The following is a 14955-nucleotide window of genomic DNA, read 5'->3' on the forward strand; positions in this document are numbered from 1 at the left end:
GGAACTGGGGTGTTCTATTTCCCTAGGAGACCTGGCTGCTCAGCACCTGTAAGCTTCTCTCTCCGGAAGCCCAGACACCTCACTAGTGCCTCTTGTGCGGCACAAGATAGGTCTCCCTGAGCTGTGTTCCCATGTCCCCAAAGGCCCTGTATTCTACCACCACCGTCCTGCCCAAGTTCCCTCTGGCCTCATCAGGACAATAAAAGGATGGCTTACAGAAAATCAGTTGGTATCTTTGACATCCCCAGGTCAATGCTCAAGTACCCATGGCTGGAATATCCAGACAGGACCAAAGGTGAGGCAGGGATGAAGACGAACAGAATCAGAGACAAGGACCTGAAAAGGAAAGCTCCCTGGCTCCCCTCCCAGGCAGGGGTCTGGGTGAGTTCAGCAAATCCATGGGAGGGGTCAGGGCAGGCTCCTGGACACATTGATGGCTCCCCACAGCCCTCAAGTTAAGTCTCCGGTGTCCTCTAAGGTGGGACATGTTGTGTTTCCCCCGCTTCTGCTCCCACACCTGCACCCTGGCTCTCTACCTAACACACACCTCTAAGTCTTTGCATAAGCTGTTCCCCATGCCTAGCACTCCTCCCCTTATACTTGGACTGCAGACTCAGCTTGTGTATAATCTCTGGGAAACCGTCCCTGATTCTCCCAGCCAGGTTAAGGGTCCCTCATCTGTACCACCTGTGCCTTCATCGGACTTCACATTCGTTTCCCTTTGTTAGTCACTGATAAACAGTTCTGTCTCACCGGCGAGTCCAGCGGTTCTCAAAGTGTGGTCCCGGGACCAGGAGCATCAGCATCTTGTTAGAAATGCATATTCTCAGACCCAACACCTGATCTACTGTATCAATACTCTAAGGATGAGCCCCAGAAATCTCTGGACAAGCTCTCCAGGTGGTTCTAATGCACACTCAAGTTGGAGAACCACTGACCGAGACCAGCGGTTTTCACCACGAGCTGCACATTAGAATCCTCTGGGGAGCTTTGTAAACCACCTAGGCCCGTTCCTCAGAGAATCTGTTCTGATCCAGTTTAGTCGTATGTAGGGCCAAGGCATGTTAAAAGTTCCCTCAAAAAATTCTAATACGCAGCCAAGGTTGAGAGCCACTCTGCCAGACCAAGGTTTCTCAAACTTCAAAGTACATAGAAATCTTGTTAAAATGGGAAGATCCTGATTTGGGAGGCCTGGGGTGGCGCCTGAGAGTCTGCATTTCTGAGGGACTCCTGGGCTCTGGCAATCCTGCTGTTCCACACACCACACTATGAGCAGCAAGGTACCCGCACACTGTGAGCCCGCTAAGGACAGGAACAACGCCTTGTTTGCCTCCCTGGGCCCGGCGCTGGTCTTCACTAAATGCTGAATGAATAAATGCCTGAATGAATGGGTCTTCAAACCACCTTCTTAACTGCTGTCTCATGTGTACCACAGAATTCAAAAAAGCCTTGGCACCTGTTTACCTGCCCTTGTCCTGCTTCCAGGTAAGACCCCTAACTTCTGCCACCCTGGGAGCTTTGTTGAAGTAGGAGGGACAGCAGACTGTCCCTTCCCGTGAAGGCCTGTTCACAGAACCCCAGCACTCACCCCTGGGGCTGTCACTGATTCTGGGACAAGTCCCTCTCCCTCCCTGAGCCTCAGAGGCCTCCTGTGTCACAGGCCAACCCTTGCCTGGCACCCTTCGTAGAGATAGTACCTGTAAGGCCTAGGCTATGCAGGCAGTGCTGAAGGATGAGTTGTTTTCATTAATTAACACAGGGATCCTCAGAAACTACAGGGTGCCTAATTAAATTTGAATTTCAGATAAACAATGAGTAATTTTTAGTATATATATGTCCCAAATATTGCATTCATTACCTGCAATTCAGTTTTAACTGAACGTCCTGTATTTTATTCGTGCGGTGGTTACTAAATCTGTGACCGCTCTGCCGCTCCCACACACCTCTGCCCCAGACACCAAAGGAGGAGTTTCCCCTGAGTCCAGAGTGCTGGAGGCGGCACCCAAGCAAGCCGAACTCGGTCCCTTACTGCTACTTCGAGAGCCCCGAGATCTACACGCACTGGCACACCCTGTACGACCAGCGACGGGAACGGGAGGCCCAGAAGATGTTGCAGAAAACGAGAAGTCACCCTAGGTGTGCTTTACCCCTCCCTATTCCCCACACCCTCCACACCTAGGATAGAGAAGGAAGGGGTGTGGTGGGACTGGGAGGGGAGCCGGTCAGCCTACAGATCCCAGGCAGGACCCTGGGGAGATGGAGGCTCACCTGTCTTCCTTCCTCTGGTCCCGTCCCTGAGCTGGGCTGAGCACCGGGAGCAGAGGGGAGCTGGTGCTGGAGGGAGGGAACAAGGAGACCAAGGCTGCCTGTGCAGTTTCTCACACAGGTACCTCAAAGAGGGCGCTGCCATCCAAAAAGCCCGTCTCCCCATGATCAAGCTGACTGTAAAACCTCAGAAGGGATCCAAGCCTTTACTCCTTCCTGGGGACTCCCTGAAGTGGCAAAGAGTAAAGGTCAGGGACCTTGGTGGGAGGGAGGCCAGGCAGACTCCCTTCCTGCGGGTGCCCTTACCTTGGGCTCACAATTTCCTTCAGTCCTCAGTCCCTGCCTGCCAGATGCAGGGAGGAGAGGAAAAGGGATTGGATTGGATGAGCTCCTTTCAGTTTGAAGTTCTACAATTCTATTGATCCCTTCCTTCCTTTCCACTGGCTCCCCTGGATGGGCAGGAACTCACAAAAAGCCTGAAATCTCCCAGAGAGGACGAGCAGTTCTGTGCGGCACAGGTGAGAAGCGGCAAGGGTGGAGCAGCGTGGTTGCAGGTAGGAGCTGGCCGAGCTGGAGAGTAGAAAGATGCTTGAGGTGGGGGGTTTGGGGGCCTGGTGGTGTTCCAAGAACAAAATCCAACGGTGTGCAGAGAATGGTAACCCCTGGGGTGGTATCCAAGGTCTCTTACCTTTCCTCTACGCCTGTTCCTGCAGGCTCTGGGGTGCCTGGGCGTCCCTGACAAGTCTGTCATTGAGGCGCTGTTCCAGGCGGTGAGTCTGGGGCTGTACCGAGTTCAGGAGAGGAGGGAGCAGGGCACGAGGGGTACAGAACACAGGCACACGGGCACAGACGAGTCTCTCAAGGGTGCAAGGGCAGCGGGTCAGCTCCAGGGAGGAAAGCTGCCAGTGTGCAGCACACACCATCGCACGCCCTTGGCTTCTTTAAAGGGCAGCTTGAGCTACAATGACGGGGAAGGCAGAATCTGAAGACCCCTTTTGTCTAAGAAAAGACAACTGAAAAGTTAGGAGACAGCTGAGACTTGAGTCCATTCTCAACCTTAATTGAATCACTGCCTCATGTTTACAATGGAGAGCATGCATCCTTCTCCATAATCTCACTTAAATCTTACTTGCTAGGAATGGGTAGTGGTATCTGCATTTTCCTAATGAGGAAATGGAGGCTCTGAGAGGCCAAGAGACTCGCCCAAGGCCACGTGGCTACAAGATCCCAGACAATGTATTTGATCAAAAGTCTGACTCCCAAGTTGTGTTCCTTCCCTCGCACCGTCCTGTACTCTGTATTCAAGCGTAGACAAGTCACCCGCTAGGTCTCAGTTTCCTTATTTATAAAATGAAGTTAAGCTGAGATTCTTAAAGCTCTGACATGCCGTCACCTTACAGTATGTTTCCACCACCTGTCTCTTAAATCAGGCCCAAACCAGTCCAGACGAAGCGGTGTGTGAGGCCTACAGAACCCTAGCCATCCTGGGTGAGTGTACCCTCTCCCTGGGTTGGGACCTGGGGAAGGCGAGACAGGAGGCAGCACAGCCACTGTTCCCTCTGGGTCAGGACAGAGGGGAGGGGGTGTATACCCACTCCAACCTGGCATTTGGCAGAGTCTGGGAATTCTCCTAGGTACTGTTGAGCAGACAGAGCAAGGTGAGGTGAAGAGGGGGACTGGAATCGAGGTCATGCTCAGCCAGCTGCTCTGGTGTCCTGGGAGGATGGGCAACACCTGGGGACCTAGCACTTGGAACTCGTCTTGAGGGCGCAGTGGAGTCAAACGGCTCCTGGCAGAGGGGAGCAGCCCCCGAGGTTCTGCCCTGACCCGAGGACCCTCCCTGTCTAGGTTGCCTGAATAAGGACGTGGTTCAGGCTCTCATCAAGCAGTTGAAGGGGCAAAATGAGGAGCAAAGGATGGATACCCTGAGGGGACTGCGAGTAGCTCTGAACTCCTGGGCTGCTGTCCCCAAAGACAAGGTGATTGGAGGGAGATTAGTCATTGGGGCCAGGTAGGACAAAGTAATTAATGGTGTGGACTTGGGGTTAGGTCAGGGGGAAGGTAACCTAGCTCCCCATTTCGATGGGAAAGGCACTGCCCTGTGGAGCTTCCGACTGGAAGCACTGGCGTAGCCACGGAGCAGTCAAACAACCTCAGAACACCCAGCCTTCAGGGCCACAGTTTGTCCATCTTGAAAACAGAGACAGCGATTACCTAGCAGTGCTGTTGAGAAGATGAAGTGCGATACTGTATGTAAAGTACCTAGTTCAATGCCTGTGCTCTTTAAATGGCACCCATCACTATTATCAGCCCTCAAATAACCTGTTAAAGGAAAACCTCTGTCAAGAGGGCACAGTGACCTAGAATCTGCTGACACTACTCAAGATTTTTCCCTTTTCGAGTCCTCTTACTTTAACCCCATCACTGCTCCAAGTGAAACAGAATTCACCATTCATCCATTTACTCAACGAATGTATTAAACAGCTATCATGTGCCAGGCACTCTCCTGGGCCCTTGCGATACATCAATGAACTTAACAGACAAAGATCCCTGCTTTTGTTGAGCCTACATTTGGCGGGGGCAGGGGGATACTTAAAAACCAATCAACTTAATTACGTAGTACGTTAGAGGTAACAAGTGCAATAGAAAACTATGTTCATGGGTGAGGGTGGTCAGGAATGCCAAGTGGCGGTGGGACGGGTTATGATTTTACACACGGAAGAGAGGGAAGACCTCATTTAGAAGGTGTCATTTGAGCAAAGACATGACAGTGAGGTTAGCCTCGCAGATATATGAGAGAAGGCATTCTGGTGGAAGAACCAGTCAACGCAAATGCCCTAAGTCAGGAGCATGCTTGGCACCATCAAGGAACAGAAGGAGGCCAGTGTGGCTGCAGCGGAGTGGGAACCGAGAAAGCAGTAGCAAGCAAAGCTAGGTTGAGACTGGATCATATGTGGCCTTCTGCACAACTTGAAGTACTTGGGCTTTTACTGAGTGGAATAGGGACCCATTTGAGCAAGGCAGTGAGTGACATGATCTAACATTTCAAAAGGTTAGCTCTGCTGTGTTGACAAAAGATGGGAGCAGGGAGGCAAGAGTGGAAGCAGAAAGACCAAACTGGGGGCTACCGAGGCAATCCTGGTGAGATATAGTGGACACATTTTAAAAGAAAAGCCAACAGGTCGAGTGTGAGCTCTAGAAGACAGTATGGAGGCCAGGATGAAGCCAAGGTCTCGCCTAGCAAATGAAGGAGGGAGGCACCGTCAATTAGGACGGAGAGAGCTGCAGGCGGAACAGGTGTGGAGGTAATACCTAAAGTCCAGTTTTGGGCAAGGTATGTTTGAGGTGTTTATTGGATATACAGTTTGGAGTTTAGAAAAGAAGTCTGAACTAAAGGAGAAAATAATAATTGTTAGTATGTAGACAGCATTTAATGTCATTCAGCTAGATGAGATCACTAACAAAAGAACCAAGAATCAAGCCTTGGGGCACCCCATTGTTAAGAGGAAGAACCAGTCCTGTGGAGTCCAAGAACCGCTGGCATCAGGAGGTGAGCTGGAAAGACAGGAGGTGATGAACAGAGTGGGACCCATGAAATGGGGGTCATGGAAGAGCTGTAGTGATGAGTAATGACGGAGTCTCTCTGTGGCAATTAGCGGACTGACACAGAGTGGAGGACAGGGTGAGTGGAGGAGAGGAGCTGGACCAATGACATGTGTATTTTTATAAGTGCCAGGAATTAAGACAGCAGAAGTGTTATAGAGAGTAACATTGATCCATTCAGAAGATAAACTCATAGAAAAATGAGACGATGTGACGTAGGAGCAAGTAGGTAACAGCACAAATAAGTGGGGAAAACAATCTGATAACACGACATTCATTTAGGGAGGAGGGAGAATGGTCTGGAAGCAGCAATGCATTTCCCTGTGAACAAAGCCTGCCTGAAGACACAGTCCCTGCCCATGTTACCTTCTGTCTTCCTCTCAGAGGACTCACGTCGGGGATGAAGGGACGTTGGTGTCTGTGCTGCAGATGCTGATACAGAAGTCACCGAACGAAGCAGCCATGGAGGCAGCGCTGTGCTTGGGCTTCCTGAGGCCCTGCAGCGACACCACCCGCGAGCTCTTGCTGCAGCGCCTGTGCCAAGGGCCCAGGACCCAGAGGATGAAGGTGTGAGGGGCAGGAGGCTGGGCTCCCTGGAAGTATGGGGGACACAGAGGCCAGTGCTGACTTCCACAGGGTCTGGACCCTGTCATCCTCACCCCAGGGAAAAGAAGCTTCAGCAGGGAGTACTGCAGGGTCCTGTGTGTGCATATGTATGTGCACGGGTATGGGGTCACGCGGACTTAAGTGTACATGTGTCTGTGTATGTTTGATTTGAATGGGTATTTATTTATGTATGTGCACACTCGAAGAGGCAGGACCCCACGTACTCCCCATAAGTTCTAGACTCAGCCCTCCAGTCTGCCTGGCCATCCAGATGCTTCTTGGACCCTACCCACCCTGCCTGCCCCCCATAGGCACTTAGGATGCTGGTCAAGATCATGCGTGTACACTCAGCTGAGGTCATCAAGGCCATCCTGGACCAGCTGTGCCATTCCAGTGTCCTTGAGGTAAGCTCTCGGGCTGCCTAGTACCCTTCTTTCTGCAGCACTAGGGCCGGGTTGGGGATGGAAGAGGAAGGGAGTCTTATCCCCACCCCTGCCCTCAGCACCGCTTTGAAGCCACGCAGCTGCTCAAGACCATTGGGCTGGAACAGATCCAGGCACAGGGACTGGAGGGACTCATATTTGACCTGCTCAGGAGGAAGCTACATAACGAACCCTTCCTTGTAAGTGAAACCAAAGCTCCAAAACCCAGGCAGCCCAAAGCTGTGTCTCCCTTCTGCGAAATCCGCTCCTGTCTTGACTCCCACAACACTGTCCCCTAAAAATCACGTTCACACTACCCCAGTGTTTCCCTAATGCAGCCCTTGTTTTCAAGCCTTTGCTCAGGCAGTTCTCTCAGCAAAACGCCTCCCTCCTCTGCAGGGTGAAAAACTTGTCACACGCACTAGTAACTTCTCTCTCCCTCTGCCTATTAAAGTACAACAGCTCCTTCCAGAGCAGTCCCAACACCACCACCTATGGGAAGCTTCCCCGAATCACTGCAAACCATCATGTCTGCCATCCTGGGTTCCCTCGCTTTTATCTTTCTGTGAGCTTACTACAAACTAGCCACAGACCTTCACCTACAGACACTCCTCTAAAATGTCAATCAGACTGTCTCACCTTTGCATAAACCTTTCCAACAGCCCCCCAACGCCCTCAGAAAGGTTTACCCTGTCCTTCACCACCCACGGCCTGCGCACGGCTCTAGCTTCATCTCACCCGCGCTCCCCCTCAGAACCACACACCAGCTGTGCTTACGGTGCCCCCATCCAGATTGATGCCTGCAGTCCCAGTGTGCCCCGCTTTCAAGAGTCGCAGTTTGGTCACCCAGCTACACTGAACTGCTTTTTGTTCTTTAAACACGCTGTGCCCTCTCCCTCGACTCCAGGCTTTTGTCCATGTTCCCCCTTCTGCAGGGAAAAATCACCCTCCCCGGCCCTCCCTATAAGTTAGCTCCCACTCACCCTTCAGTTTTCAGTTGAGAAATCAACTCCTCCAGGAAATCTTTCTGGTACCCAGACTCAGTTAGGAGACCTTCCTGCGTACACCGTACGCTTAGTTCAGCTGCTATCCTTACCACAGCAACGGAATTCCCTACGCACTCATCTGCTTCCCCCACCAGACCAGGAGCTCCTCAAGGCAAGGATCATTGTACGCGTAGCGCAAACTAAACATTCCACAAAGGTCTGTGAAGCACTTACGGGTAAACCCCTGCATTCCTCCCCTCTTCAGGCCATGAGGCAGGCTGTGGCCGAGACTGTGGAAGAGCTCAAGATGAAGCCTATGATGATGAATTCACTGGAGGAGTGAGTGGCTTGGGCTGGGAGCTGCCAGAGCCAAACCCTAGGCTGTGGGAAGGGGGCAGGGGGCCAGAGAGCTAGAGCCCACTGCCAGTTCCCGGCTCTCGATGGCTTGTGCCCCTGGCCAAGTTCCTCTTCGACCCCTGGACTTTTCTCCAACGGTAAAAAGAGGCTGGTTATACCCACCACTCAGGGTTGCTATAAAGCTCAAATTAAGATGAGGACATAAAAGGTAAAGTTCAGGACCAATGTGATTGTCAATAAGCACCTCCTTACCAACTGTAGTACCTGCCCTTCCCCTATCAGCCCCTCTCCTGACTGAAGAAACAAGAGGGAGAAATTATTGAAATTAGCATCACTCATCAGCTTTACGCCCAACTCACTCTGGGCTGGAATAAGGAACAATCAGCCTTCCTCCCACACCCCCTTGACTGGGCCACAACACACTCACTCCCTTCTACACAGGCAACTGATGAACTCAAATGCCACTGCACGCCAGGAAGCAGTCATCTCTTTGGTAAGGCCAGCGATGCTTCTCTGACCAAGTGGTTTGATGGCAGGGGCACCAGGCAACTGAGCAGAACTACTGAGGGCAAGAAAGGGCTGTTAAGTTTAGGGAGGTTGTTTGCTTGCTTATTTTACAATTCCAGCCCTACCAGGAGTTCAGAGTAACCTTTTCTTTGGGATTGGAGGTGAGTGGGATAAGGAACAGGAGGTGGGTATGGGGGCATTGCTTTGATATTGCAGAAATTGTCTTAACTCTTCCTGGGGAATAATGTGCACTGGAAGCCCTGAATGCAGGGGCCCTGAAAGGCAAGGAAAGAGATACCTCAGCTGGGAAGCCTAGCTCAGCTCTCCAGGCTGCAGGGTCATCTCAAGGGGACTAGAACGGACAAGAGCATATGCAGGCACCTTCCTGGGCTGGCTACTTAAGACACTCTCCTCTGCCTCTGCCAGGGCGTCCTGGGGATCCGCAGCCCACAGGTGTTCCACTTGCTCCTGGACATGCTAGACACAGAAAAGAACCTGTCGGTGAAGAAGAGTGTAAGGCATTCCTGCCCTCCTCTTCCACTTCTCAGCCCCTCATCCAAGCCTTTCCTATCCATCCTCACGCTGTTCATCAGAAGGGGGGAGAGGGGAATAAGCCCTCAGCCGCTGTCCCTTGACCTCATTCCTTGGTGCCATAGTGGCCCGTGGCCAGAGCTCCTCCTCACTGGGGTACCCCCTCCACTCCAAGCCTTAGTCTGAAGTGAGCCAGCTACACAGCCTTTATTTCAATGCAGCTACAAGAAACATTCATTCTTTTGGCCTCAATCGATCCCTGGATCCAAAACAAGATGAAAAACAAGATTCTCTCTGTCTATGAGGCACCTAAGAATGAGAAGACAGAGCCTACAAGATTCAGGGAAAAGCATGAGAACCCAGAAGAGTTAAATATCCAAGACTTTCGCCTTGCACAGCTGAAGCCCTTGTTAATTGCAAAGGCCAGTGCCACATCTGACCCACAGAAAAAGTCAAGTGCCCAGAAAGGGCCTGCCTGCTGCCTCTCTTCTGCCTTCCCTCCCAGTTTCTCTAAACCACTGAAACAAAAGCCCCAGGCCACAGGGCCCTGGGTGCCAGGGATCAGGAAACAGCTCCGGATTCTCGCCAAAACCTCCAGATACGTCAGGTCTTAGGATCTAACCCATCCTCCCTGAGGATGCCTCTCAGGCTCCCCTGAGGGAACAATCCATGCTTGTCTTCCACGAATAAATGAGTGTCCCTCTACTGACCAGTACGTTTCCTTCATCAGCGGCTATACTGAAATGCAGGTACCCTCACTCTCAGTTGAGTGTTCCTTCCACTCAGCCACGTCCTTTTCATTAAGGGAAAGAGAGAACAGAACCAAAGCTGTCCTGGATGGCCAGCCTACTTCCCTAAATCAAGCCCGTGTCTATGCCCAGAACTTAATGACAAAGCTAGAAAGCTGAGCCACTGCCAAGGGCGGGGTGCTGAAGGGAAAACAGAAAATCCTGGAAAGCTTGGCTTTCGGACAATTTCCTCTTATTAACCTGCCCAACCCACCTCTATCAGCTGTCAGGAGATAATCAGGCTCTGGTCAGACCAACCACTTCTCTGCTCTCTTCTTCACATCTACTTTCTACCTACCTCTGGGCCGTTCCCTTTGACTGACCCTATTCATTCTCAAAAACTGCTTTAGTTTCTCCGGTTTTCTGAAGGCTTTAAGTTTCCCTTTGCTAATAGGACCTGCCACACCAATCCCAGCAAGCGAAGTCCTCCCCATCAAGGAAAGCAAGTCCAGACTTAGGAATCAGATAATCTGAAATCTAGGGTCCATCACTGACTTGATCTTTGACTCTGGACAAGTTACTTACCTTTCTGACTATTCCTCGCCTACGAAATGAAGAGAATGATGTGTACTATGATGTGTACTATTTCGGAGAGGTCCTACAGGATTAATAACAAAAAGCCTACCAGTGCCTGGCATTACGCAGTAAGCTCTCAAATGTGAACTTGTTCTCTTTTCCTCTCTTCTGTGTTGTCACATGCGCCTATGACAACCAGAGGCTGAACACATCCTGCCACTCCCACTTATTTCCCTAGTCTTCCTAGAGTGATCTAATGGGAGGTCAAGCTTTTCCCACCAAAGAAGAAAGATCCAAGTTAAACGGATGTTCCCTTCCACTTCCCCATACTCCAGGTTCAAGAGTAGACCAGTTAGTCTGAATCTAGTCCAGTGTGTCATTCAGATTTATCTTCCCACCTGCCCTATCCTGCCACTTCCAGATTCATGTGTCCCATAGAGTTGCAAAAAAACCAGGACGAGTTTCACTATGCTGAAGTATAAGCAACACTACCTCTAATAGTATGGCACAAAGATCAGAAACAGGAAAAATAATCTTACTCTCTTGCCCACTCTGCAGTGTTGGGCCAATAAGCAATATCACCCAAATTCCCCTCGGCTTTCACCATCTGTGGGTATAAACAAGGCCTTATTAACTACGTAATTCTCAACTCCTGCAACATCCTGCCCACAGATCTGCAGCCCATCCTCCTCCATAGTTCTGGGTCTCTTCAGAGGATGTCTTTATTACTTGGCCAGATACCTGTCTCTGCTCAGTAGCACCCCAATAGTAACTTTACCAGTCCTCACCAGAAGATTTAAGACAGGAATGAGCATGAAGGTCTGCATAGAGCATCACCATCTGGTACCCCACCAGCTGTGGCCAGATTCTCTTGGAAGCCCAAAATGCCCACTCCTCTCAGCCATTAAAATCTGTTGGGAATGATCCGTGGACACCATCCAAAATGTAAATCCCCCCCCTTCTCTCTCATCTCTTTCTAATGGGATCTGTGGCTACAAATAGCTTCAACACCCTCCACCTCTTCCTTGAACATTCTCATCCATCTCTGTGCTGTAGCTGACACCTAGCTCTCTTGAACTGGCATCTTCCTGAAATCTCAGCTGTTGCTCGTCCTATATTCCTTCCAATGTCATCACCATCCTGACCCTTTATATAAAAACCATTGTTTCTCTGAGGGTCCTGGCTCTCCAACCAGCTGTACCATCCTCTGGTTCACTTCCTTATTTTTCCCTCATTCATTGACTGAACCTTGGTCTTGGCGTCACCCTGATGGTATCCCTTTGGACAGACATCCAATATCCAGCTCCTCAGTCCTTGGTATCAGCCAAAAGACTTTTCCCTTCCATTCTCCTCAGCTACCCACTTCCGTGGCCACTCCTAGTCCTTGTCACCCCGAGGAATTTCTCCATCTTCAAAATCTTAAACATACACTTTCTGACCCAAGCCTTCTATCCATCCTGTTCTTTTTATTCCCACTACCAGTTCTTTGAATCTCATAGGCAACACTGAGCTCTTGACTTCCCTACATTGTCCCTGTCAGCACCTTTCCTTTTTCCCTACCCAGCCTGGCCTCCAACCATCAACCACTATCCTTGCTATTCTCATACCCAACCCTGAAGCCTATAACCAGGTTTCTATTACCACATTGCTGATTAAAGCTGGAGAAAAATCAGACATCCCTACAGACTGGTACCCCCAAAATATTTGTCTTCTACTTTAACTGAGCCCTTATTGTCTGGCAATTTTCTAAATTCCTACAATGGTTATTTCAAGCCTTCTCTGCTATCCTCACATTTCCTACAGTCTCTTCTAACTTTCTAACATGTTACTTCCCCAACTCTCAATAGAACATTATACTGTTAAGGAAAAAAAAAAGGCGATCAAATGAATTACCTCAGCTTCCTGCCACCTCTGCTACAAGCATCCTGTATGCAGTAAAGAGCCCAGGCTTGAAAGCCAGATGCTTAAGAATCCTGGCTTTGTCACTTACTAGAGGCGTGAATTTGGGCAAGTTGCGTAAACTCTAAGTGCCTCTGTTCTTCACTGTACCCTCTGGAAAACCACTTCCCAATGGCAATCAAAATCATTTACACCATTCAACTCTTCCATGAAACATTCCCTATACCACCTTGCCTGACAGCATTGTTGTGAGAATTAAATGAGTTAACACACATATACACAGACTGCTTATAACAGTGCTCCCAATAAATGTCAGTCATTTGTTACTAGTATTGAGTTGGTCAAAAAGTTTGTTTTTTTCCCATAAGATGACTCTAGTAGTGCTTAGTTGTCTTTCACTTCATTTGAAACAATTTTGTTAGATTGTATTATGAAAGCGGTCACATCAGCGTGCATTAAAAAAATGAAATGGAAGAAAATACGCAACACTTTTGGCATATTATGATTTGTTATTTCAAGAAAGGTAAAAAGGCAACTGAAATGTAAAAAATTTGTGCAATGGATAAAGTGCTGTGAGTGATCAAATGTGTCAAAAGTGGTCTGTGAAGTTTCTTGGTACTATGGACATTTTGGCCAAATAATTCTTTGCTATGTGGCTGGCTTATGCATTGGGAGATGTTTAGGACCACCCCTGGCCTCTACCCACTGGAAGCCAATAGCGAGAGACGGCTGACATACTCAAAATATCCAAATCAACAAAGTTACTGGTGAATAAGAAATATGCATATTTTATTTTACAGAAAAAACTAAACAGACTGTTTGGGCAACTCAGTCTTTTATCAGCACCTGCACTTATCCTTACCTCCAATACAAGAGGCATTCTCCTCTTCTAAGGCAAATCTTTCACCAGTGACCCAGATGACATTCCTTCAAGGGATTTGAACATCAGTCACCCCCGTTTCAAGTAGTGTATAAACACGCTCAATTCTCACCCATCTTAAAAATAATCTCCCATAGCCCTGGCCAGTGTGGCTCAGTTGGAGCACCGTCCCGTAAATCTGAAAGGTGGCGGGTTCAGTTAGCAGTTGGGGTGCGTGCAAGAGGCAACTGATTTCTCTCACATTGATATTTCTCTCCCTCCCTCTCTCTCTCCCTTACCCTCCCTACAACCAATAGGCATGTCCTCAGGTAAAGATAAAAAATAAAATAACATAACCTCCCACAAATCCACGTCCCTGTCTAAATTACTCCTCTTCTTACCACACCCCACCTCTAATCACCATTCATAATCAAGATTCTTAAATAATTGTCCACATTCTGTCTCCATTCCCCAGTTTGTAATTCGTTATCCCATTTCACTTTGGGTTCAGAATTCAATCTCTACCAAAACTGCTTTTGCTAAGGCAGTAGTTCTCAATAGGGGCAATTTTGTCCCCCAAGGGACATTTGGCAACACCAGGGGACATTTTTAGTGGTCACAACTAAGGGCTGCTACTGGTGTCTCCTAGTAGAAGCCAGAGATGCTGCTAAAACATCCCACAATGCACAGAGACCTCCATACCAAAGAATTATCCAACCCAAAATGTCAGCAGTACCAAGGCTGAGAAACCTTGTGCTGAGATAAGTTATAACCCCCATATTGCTACATATAATGAATACTATCCTACACATGCTTTGGCCTGGCGTGAGCACTTGCCACTATTAGCTTCTCCTTCCTTCGAATTCACTTTTCCCTTAGGTCACTGGTCATTATATTTTAGGTTCCTCTTCTGTTCTCTCTTTATCAGTATTTCTCAATGTTCTGTACTTAGCTCTTTTTTCTACATCCCAAAATCATTAGAATAAACTGGGTGAGGATCTTTTCAACTTGCCCAGGCCTCACTCACAGGCTTCATTTTGGAGGGAAGCCCAGATATCCTTTTTTAAAAAAACTTGTTAATTCTAGCATACAGCTAGAATAAAAAACCATTATAGACAGTCGTATTTTAATCATATCCACTCTCATCAACTGAGTTACCATTTATATATTAATGACTCTCAAATCTGTATCTGTAATAAATTTACTCATTTAGTCAATATTCACTAAATATCTACTCTGAGCTTCATACTGTTCTAGGCACTGGAATAGGACAGTGAACTGACAAGGTGCCCTACTCTCTTGGAGCTCATATTCTAATCAAGGAGAGAGAAATGAACGACCACAAAAAGATCATTTCAAATACTGACAAGTACTATGCAAACATTATAAGAGGTGATATGAGAGTAACTAGGAAGAGACAGTATTTAAATAGAAAAGCCAAGGAAGACCTGGGAGAGAGGGAGGGAAGAATTTGACCCAAAACTGTAGTGAAAAGGAATGAACTATATAAATATCTGAGGAACAAAAATTCTAGACAAAGCATATACAAAATACTGAAGCAGAAGCATATTTGGTACCATCAAGAATTATGACCAGTGTGCTTAAGGCAAGGTAAG

General features: G+C 48.7%; 1 protein-coding gene across 1 annotated transcript; it reads left to right on the forward strand.

Moving 5' to 3' along the window:
• Positions 1–207: 207 nt before the first annotated feature.
• On the forward strand, positions 208–9891 carry HEATR9 (HEAT repeat containing 9). Its single transcript, XM_090257522.1, has 15 exons — positions 208–295; positions 1436–1485; positions 1955–2136; positions 2387–2513; positions 2727–2783; positions 2979–3035; positions 3696–3753; positions 4114–4244; positions 6253–6435; positions 6786–6878; positions 6977–7096; positions 8148–8221; positions 8681–8732; positions 9173–9259; positions 9499–9891. Exons 1-15 carry the CDS (start codon positions 208–210, stop codon positions 9889–9891), a joined length of 1752 nt encoding a protein of 583 aa, XP_090113648.1.
• Positions 9892–14955: the final 5064 nt, after the last annotated feature.

The sequence above is a fragment of the Furipterus horrens genome, unplaced genomic scaffold (assembly GCF_987537825.1).
Source record: "Furipterus horrens unplaced genomic scaffold, mFurHor1.1.pri manual_scaffold_11, whole genome shotgun sequence".
NCBI lineage: Eukaryota > Metazoa > Chordata > Mammalia > Chiroptera > Furipteridae > Furipterus > Furipterus horrens.